Genomic DNA, 8704 nt, shown 5'->3' with positions numbered 1-8704 from the left:
ATGGGCATCCCCGGTTACACACAGGCGCCCCCGCACCCCTCCGTGTCCCCGTCTCCGGGGTTGCCTCCCTGTCAGCGCGGAGCGGGCAGGACAGCGGCTCTACGGGCACCAGCCCGGCTGCCGGCGCGCCGCACCTTTCCCCGGCGAGCGGCTCTGGCTCCAGCCCCCCTCCTCCCGGCGCCTCCTCCTCCTCCCGTTCCTCCTCCCCTCCCCTCCCCTGCAGAGCATGCACAGCCCGGGACTCGCTTCGCCGGCTCCGAGGCGGGCGGGCGAGACCCTCCTCCCCGCCAGCCCCGCTCCCGCTGCCCCCCGAGCCGCCCGCGGCTCCCCCCCACCGTCTCCCGCTGCCCCCGCCGGACTTTTCCCTCCTCCCGAGGATGAGGCGGCCGACGCGGCGGCTGGTGCTGTCTCTGCTGGGGGTGCTCTGGCTTGCCGCCCTTCTCCTCTTCTTCTTTGGGGCGCGGAGGAAGTTGGAGGCGGCGGAGCCCGAGGGACACACGCCGGAGGTAAGGAAGGGGCGGCGGGGCCGCGGCTGCTCCGGCGGGACTTGGGCGCGATGCCGCCGCCGCCCGGGGAAGAAGTTCCCGGCGGTTTTCGGGAGCCCCAACCCCATCGCGTTCCCCTTCAAGTTTGGTATCGGACGTGTGCCTTTGCGGGGGGGACGCTGGGACCCTTTCCGTACCGCCCGGTCTTGGTTTCCCCCCTCACCTCCCTCTGCTCGGTCTCGGGCAGCGGCAGCCCCAGCCGCCCCCCCGCCTCGCTTCACCGGGGGCTGCGGCCGTCGGGGCTGCCCCGGCCGCGGGTGCCGCCGGCGGTACCGGCCCTTTGTCCCGCCGCCAGCTTGGAGCATCCCAGGCTCCCGGGCCTGGGGAGCGGTGCGCCCGAGGAAACGAAACGCGTGGTTCGTGTCACAGGTAGGGGACCGGCGACTCCTTTCCCCGTGGGGCACGCCGTGCTCCCGAGCTCTGCCCTAAAGGAGAAGGGCTCGATCCTGCCCGGGCGGAAAGCAGAGGGGAGCGGACTTGGGTCGTTCGTGTTTGGCGTTCGCGGGCTGGGCGAGCTCGGTTAAAGCGCCGGGGCTTTTCGGGGCTGGTTGTGGTGGAAGAGCAGGCACGGGCAGGATGCTGCTTCCCTGGGAGCCCCAGCCGGGCTGGGAGGAGGGTACCCGTGCAATCGCGACTTTCTGTGTTGTGTCTGAGTCCCTGGAGTGACAGCACGGCAGAGATGTGAGGAGCATCTCGCTCCACACAGGGAGTGAATCCGAGGAGTTTCACTGCCCAAACGAAAAGCAGGGGAGCTGCGAGCAGCTTCGGCTGAACGGGGTCCCGTGTCCTCTCCTCGGCTGGGAGCGGCTGGGGTTTCACTGAGGGTTAACTTTCCAAAGGACATGGATTAGATGCTGCTTAGCTGTACTGTTGTAAATCTTGAATTAATTAATCCGTGTTAGAGCCCAGCTCCTGAAAATACACCAAGATTAGGGTTATTGTGGCAGAGGGAGGGTGTGAGCCCTCAGCCCCTTTTTTTGTATCAGTGACACCCAGCAGTGTTTGGCCCGCAATGTACGACAGCTTTTCATGTTCACCACATCTTTGCAGAGTCTCATATATGTGTCTGTCACCTCAGCAACTGAATTAACGACCTGATTGGAAAAATAGAAGTCAGAACTCATAAAGCTTACTTTGATTTTTTCATCCTGAGGAATTATTGGTTTTCCATGTTTTTTTAAATAAAAATGATTGAGGAGGTTTCTTCAGGCTTTTGTAAATCTTTCAATCCTAGAAGAAGGGAATGAATCTGTGTGACTTCAGGCCCCAAAAAGAAATAATTATCTATAAATTTATTTATTTATTTAAGCGGGGGAAGGCAATAAATAAGTCACTGAAAGCAGAGTTAGAAGACAAGAGCTTTCTTAACCAGAACTGTGCTTTGGTGTCAGAACTGTATTTGTAAAAATTGCAAAAAAAGGCCTCCCCTGTTTGACAGGGGCCACTGTAATCTCCTTGAAATGAACCTTGCTTCTCACATAGCACCAGCCGCCGCTGAATTGCTGCCATTTTGCAGCCCATTTTGGCTTTCTGCACCTGACATTCTGCTTTCTGCTCCCCACCTCTGGGTGTAGGTTGCTGATGCTGCTTGGCTCCCACAGCAGGTGAAGGGAACTTCTTCCACACAGGATCCGTCCCCACGTTTTGAAGCTGCCACTGCCAAGTTGCCATAACTCCAGCCATCTGACTGCTTAAATTGCCTCTCCTTCATTTCTTCTGAATTTTCTATCCAAACAGTTGAATCCCCTTGAGATCTATAGAGTGCAGATTGTTTCTTATTTTTTAATGCATTGCATTTTTTGGCTTCGGAAACTGCTTTGGCTGCTGTATGGCTTATAAGCTGCTTATGAGCGTGGGGATGTGGTGTCACTTCAGTTAGCACTTCTGAACGGCTGCAGAGCTGACTGGGGTACCAGAGACAGGAATGCTGTGGGCCAGAGAGGAGCCTGGTGCTGTGTGCTGTTGCCCTGGCCAGTGGGACTGGCTGCCACTGATGAAAACTTGAGCAGTTAAGGGTTGTCCTCCCAAATCCTTTGAGAAACAAGAGGATGTGCTGGATTGCTAACAGCAGCTCAAACATTGTAAGACAGCTACTGAGCAGAAATGGAGCAAATCCACATAAACTTTCCTGGCAGCATTTTCCAACCTGTTCCCTCCCCCTTCTCTCCCAGCTGAGCTGTATTTCTGTGGGCATGGGCACACCATGTATCATGCCTCGTGTAGGTTTAACCTTTAGACCTTTCCAGTTAGGCTCCAGCTGGTAACGCTGCCTCCTGCCCCGTGCCTGTCCCCGGCAGGGCTCCCGGCACACAGGGATGCTGGAAGGCCGCCGTGCCCGAGCTCCCTGGCTGGCTGTGGCACATTGGTGCCCTGGTAAGAGCCAACAGCGGAGCTGCTGCTCATGGAGCTGCTGTCCTCGACTCCATGGATGCCCATCAATCGCTGTTATTTTGGTCTGCACCTCGCCCCTTGCTTTACCCTGAATCCTGAGCCAGGTCCGGGCCTCAGCTTCCCAAAGGAAGGCTGGTGATATTTTTCTTGCAGCTGGAGGATCCTGTTTTGGGGTGGGCTCCGAGGCAGGACCTTGATGTGAGGGGTCTGATGCAGTCTTTGAGTCTTTGCCCAAAACATGCTGCTGGCTTGGCATCTCAAGAACATGGTGAAGGCAGGCATTCAGGGCAGGTCCTGCAGCAGTAGCTGAGCTTTCCTGAGCTGCTCATGCCCAAAGAGGTGGGTGCAGCAGTCTCTTGTAATCAACTTGGCTTCACTTCCCCCTGTAATTTTTCCCCTGCAGTCCCTCTCTGTGGATCTCTCGCTGCTGCCCAGTGGCAGGCAGGTGGAGGGTGCCCCTTCTTGCCAGCCCTTGCTTCCCTCAGTCCCTGTCACCTCCTTTCCCTCCTCCTCCCTGCTGCCTGCTGCCGCTGGTGGTACATGCCAGGGCAGCAGGAGCAGGTTGAGGCTGGATTTTAGGGTGTGGGACTCCCTCCTGGCCGTGAGGTGTAGCAACCTTGCAGGGCTGGTAGGGTGTGGAAGAAAAGAATTGGCTGTGTTTAGGACCATGAAGTTGTTCCTGGGACAACTTCGCCGGTCCCTCCGGTGCTGTTTTTACCGCTCTTGCTTGGGGTTTGGGGGTTGTTTTTTCTCTCTTTTCCAAGAGGCAGATCAAGCCCTATTAGTGCCGTAAGTAACGCTCGCCCTTTCGCTGCCCTTTATGCAGTGAGTCCTGTGACTTGGCTGGGAAGAGGAGCCGTAGTAGTGTGCCTGCCCCTGCCAGGAAGCTTTACCCGTCCGGGTGCCTGGTTAGCAGCCGTGGACTCAGCCTGCAGGGAAGCCGAGCCTGATGGATGGGGCTGAAAGGACATGGGGCTGGCTGGGGTCACGGATTCGCTAGGACTCGTCGATGCCTCTTTCCTTCCCTGCCTTTTGGCGGAGGATTTCGAAACACTTTGCAAGCTTTAATTAGTTCCAGCCTGTCCTCCTTGTCCCGGCAGTTTTCCAGCTGGATAAACCCAGGACCCGGAGAGGCTAATTGAACTTTGTATCCTTCTGTCTCTGGTGAACTCTGGAGGAACTGGAATCGTTTTATCCCCTTGGAAAATCGGGCTGCTAGTGACCCCACCTGAAGTCACCCAGGGAGGCAGTGGTGGGGGCTTGGCATGTGCTGCAGAAATCAGGGCTCATGGCCCCATGCTACTGCATGACATCTCCCCTGCCTCCCTCTGATCCATCCCACTGCTCTGCTTTGAGGGGGGGTACATGTAAACTAATAACTTAATTACATTAAGGAATAATGAGGGGAACTGATACGCGGGATTAATTACAAGCAAAATCCCAAATTAATTGTTAGGAGTTCTTGTAGCTGGCTCTGCAGCAATGCTTTGCTGGTGTGTTGGCTCCTGTGTTCTGTGCCAGGCTGTGGCTGTATGGCCCTGGGGGATGCTAATGAAGGAGCAGGAGATGAATAGGTGGGTGACAGGCCCTTGGTCATCTCACTTCCTGCACCTGTATCAGACTACAGTGGCTGTATGGCAGAGCCCTGCAGCAGGGAGGGGTTTTCAGGGGTCTGGGCTCCTGTACTCCGGGCCAGCAGTGTGTGCAGGAGGGGCAGGAAAATAGTTTTTGTTTGGTTTGGGATTTTATTTCCCTTCATTCCTTCCTGCATGCTAGCTTGCTCCCTCTGATGAGTGGCTGAAGCACAGCTGACAGCCTCTGGTGGGAAAGCGGGTCTGTGACGGGCTTGACTGCAGGGGAAAAGCTACAGAGGAAAAGTTTCCTTTATTAAAAAAGTGACCTATTCTACTTGACTTGTACTAGTGTTTGCAATGCAACGTCTCCTTTCTGAGTGTGCTCAAATGTAGCTGGGGAATGGCTCCTGGGAGATATGGAGAAGCTCAGCATCCTCACTGCCTGCTCCAGGTGTTCCAGGGTGCTCAGCACCCTGCAGGGTCAGACCTCAGTGCAAAGGGACCCTTGGCAGCTTTGTGCTTATGTGCCTTGCACCAGCCTGTGCTTCCTTCTGCATCATCGCCATCTAGAAAGCCTCAGCACCTGGAGCTCAGCTGACAGTCTCCAGATACTAAATTCCTGTCAGTTTTATTGCAGCAGAGCCACTTAACAGATTAAAATAACTGTGTATCCTGCAAAAATTCAGATCTTGACAATTAAGGGATTGAAGTGGTGAAGCTGTTGGGAACAAAAAAAAAAAAAAAAAAAGCGTCAGAGTGTTTGTTACTCAGGAAGCTTGTATTTACTGGGACTTGGGACATGGATAGGTCCAGGATGTGAGAGAAGGGGAAACTTACTTCATGCTTTCTTGGTGAAATCCCACTCTGAACTCTCTAGGAGCAAGACCAGCTTTCTAGGATGTGCAGAGCTTTGCTTGTGAAGGAGCTGTGATGGAATCCAATTCCTCTCACACTTGCTTGTGCATTTAGTGCTGGATAAAACAGAAAACCGTGCCCAAGCTGCCCTCATCTGTGGGATCAGGCAGGACAGGTCTGGTGGAGCAGGGGTGAGGTGAGGAAGTCACCTGGGTTACTAAACCAGCTGTGGACAAATGGAGCAGCCTGTCTGGTGCACCTCATTTAATTAACCTGCCCGCTGCGCATTACAGTGCTCCCTGGGATACCTGTGAAGCAATAACCAGTCAATGAAAACCTTCCTAATTTTTCACTGGTAATTGCAGTGAATGAATTTTGCCTCCATTATATTCTGTTGGAGCTCTGTGTTGCAGCTGTGACTGATGGGGGCATAAATATTGATTGAACAAGACCTGTTTGCTTTGCAAAACAGTGAGCATTGGAATGTACAGGTGCCTTTTTTAGCTTGGTGCTTTTAAAAGAAGTATTGGGGGGGAAGGAGAGGAGGCAAGGATTCTGCTTCTCTCCTGGTAAGAGTATAAATAAATTTCTGTGCAGGTGGTATGTGTTTTGTTGACAAGAACTGTTGAGCACCAGAAGAAGGAAAATACTTTTTATTGTGCTCTGGAAAGATAAAAAGAGTTGGAAGAGTCCTGCTGCTTCGCTCTGAAGGGGTGTTAGAGGTGGTGATGTTCTGAGGGTGGGTTGGAGTCAGGAGTGTCATGGCTTCTTCTGTCAGGGTCCCTGTGGAGCACGCTGCACGTGGAATTGCTCCAGGCTGCGGCATCCTTTTCCAGCTGGTATGACATGGTTTGGCATTATCCTCTCCTTGGTAACAGGGAAGGGCTCAAGCCCTTGCTGCTGGGTGTTTAGGACCACTCAGCTCTGGCTCACAACCTGGAACCCTTGGTGACGTTTAGGGTGGGCTTGACAAAAAGGATCCCTACTTCCCCCTACTTTTGAGCAGAGAAGTCTCCAAAATCAGCTCTGTGTCTGGATGCCAAAGGCTTCAGAGACACAGCACATATGTTGAAGTGTCTCCGTGCTTGAGAACCATGTTGACTGTCAGGGAAGATGTTTTGTCCTATTTATCCTTTCACCACCTCAGATATGCACAGAGTTGGATTGTTTACTCAAGAACTCACTGTTTTCTCCTCGCTTTTCCTTTCCTTGATAAGAAAGCATCATCCTGATTTATTTTGATGGGCTCATGGCCCAGGGCCTGTCTTGGCTGGGTTTACTTCTTGCTCTGCTGAGACATCTCTTGTCCCTGGCTCTGCAACGTGACCTGTGCCTCCCCACGGGCAGGGGACTCTGCACATGGGATGGCTGCAGGGTGAGAGCTATAAATGGGAATGTTGTGCCTGGGGAAGGCAGGTCCAGGGAGCATTCTGTGGTACTATGGCTAGAAATTTTCTGTGCTTTCTGAAGCTGAGAGGTTGGTTTTATGTGTAGAGACCAGGTCAGAGTGTGGAGGGCACACTCTGCTGAGCTGCTGTAGCTCCCCAGGTGTGAGCTGGGTGAGTTCCAGGATAGGAAGGGCACTGCCAGGAGATGCAGCCTTGCAAATAACACTGTCTTGTAATCCCTCATGAATGCAGGTGCAGTGTTATTGTCCCAAGCTGACAAATCCCCGGGAAACTGAACATTGGGGCTTTGTGTGCCCAGTGTTTCTCCTGGGTCCATGGATGTGTGTGTTCTGTGTGCACAGCTCACAGAATGCCACTTTGGTACCTCCGGGTGTGTTCTCTGTGCTGTGATCTCTTTGCCAGTGGGAGAAGCAATCTTGGAAGAAGTTGTGGAAATGCAAAAGCAACGTACTCCGCCTGGGAGAGCCTCATCTGTGAGGGCAGGCCAGCGTTTGGTGCAATAAAACCAATTAAGGGGAACGTATCTGCGGAGAAAACAGAAGTAGGATCTGTTTAAGGAAGATGTTTGCGTGAAGGAGTAATTACGTGCAGCCTAACGACAAAGGGTGCAGCGGATTGACTATTAATTGGAGTAGCAGGAGCAGGAGATTGCTGGCGTTAGCTGTGTGTTTCTTGCTGGCTTCCTCCTGTTTAAAGAAGGAAAGGGTGAGGAGCAGATGATGGGGGGGAGTTTGCTCTCAATCCACTTTCCCGTGCAATGAAAAAGCCATTTCTCCCCCTTTCTCTCGCAGCAAAATGTTCAGATTTTGCCAGTGACACTTAGTGCAGTTGCTTACTAAGCTGCAATTAAATTGATTTCCCACCCTCTTTACCCTTTTTGGTTCCAGAATCTCAGCAGGAATTAGTGTTACAGGAAGAGTAAGCCAAGGAGGAGATTTTAGCCCCATCTTCTGCTCATCTAAATCAGTATTGCTCCACTCTTCGTATGTATTTCCAGGGGAGCTGGGAAAGTGAGGCTGCCTAGGTATAGGTTTTCCCATTTAGCTGCTGCTGCGGTGGGAAGGGCAGCTCTAGGTCAGGCTGGATCAGTTCGTAGGGTACCTGGAAAGTCTGCTGTGGGATGAGATTGGGTGTCCTGGGAGTGGCTGACAATCTGGGTGCCAGTGGCACAGAGTTGCTGGCATGGGTTGCAGGAGGACTGTTTCTCATCCTTAACGTGTGCCTTTGGAAAATGATCAGTGGTGACAAGTTCAGCAGGAGTTCACTCCTTTGTTCATGGAGGCAACATTAGTTGTACTGATAGTTTGCCTCAGTCCTGATGTTTGGAAACCCCTAATGAGCCTTGGTTAACTCTTTCTGCAGCCCGAGGGAGTGAGAGGTGTGGTGGTCCTTTGTGAGTCACTGAAGAGGTGTTCGAGTAAGGGATGATGTGCCAGTGTCACTTCCTCATGGGGGGACAAGGTGACATGCTGGATGGGGGACTGTCCCCAGACAGCAGGTGTGCAGATGGGTGGTGACACTGGGAGGGTGTGGCAGGGCTTGTGTCCCCCGCCAAACCCTGCCTTGCTGCACATAGGCAGAAATTAGGGATGATTTACTGCAAAGCAGCTTGAGCTCCAGCTTTGTGATATTATTTGGAGGAGCAAGTGAGCTAATGATTGCATCTCATCTCGGAAAGTACTGCGGGAAGTGCAGTGCCAGGAGAGAATTGATTCAGAAGCAAAACAGGTTCATTTTCAGATCAGGCTGAAAGACAAGGGAAAGAGAGATTCTCCTTTATTTGTTTTCTTATTTTTTTTAACTTTTGGGTTTTTTTCCCCCTCCATCTCAAGTGAGACTGTAGGTCTTAGCCTTTCCCTCCTTGGTTTTCTTGTGGAAACAGCAGCAATAAACCTGATTGGAAAGTGATGCGAGGAGAGCAGGGTTCATG

At 52.9% G+C, this 8704-nt stretch overlaps 1 protein-coding gene across 1 annotated transcript in view; it reads left to right on the top strand.

Moving 5' to 3' along the window:
- Positions 1 to 377: 377 nt before the first annotated feature.
- Positions 378 to 8704, top strand: part of GALNT14 (polypeptide N-acetylgalactosaminyltransferase 14) — a 92630-nt gene continuing 84303 nt past the window's right edge. The window contains exon 1 of the mRNA XM_066178136.1: positions 378 to 506. Within this exon, the coding sequence (XP_066034233.1) occupies positions 378 to 506 (129 nt within the window). The remainder of the gene's footprint in view (positions 507 to 8704) is intronic.

The sequence above is a fragment of the Chamaea fasciata genome, unplaced genomic scaffold (genome assembly GCF_029207755.1).
Source record: "Chamaea fasciata isolate MVZ Bird 193981 ecotype frontalis unplaced genomic scaffold, bChaFas1.0.hap1 SCAF_3, whole genome shotgun sequence".
In the NCBI taxonomy this organism is placed as follows: Eukaryota; Metazoa; Chordata; class Aves; order Passeriformes; family Sylviidae; genus Chamaea; species Chamaea fasciata.
Note: the sequence above shows the minus strand (reverse complement) of the source record. Positions and strands in the feature narration are given on the sequence as shown.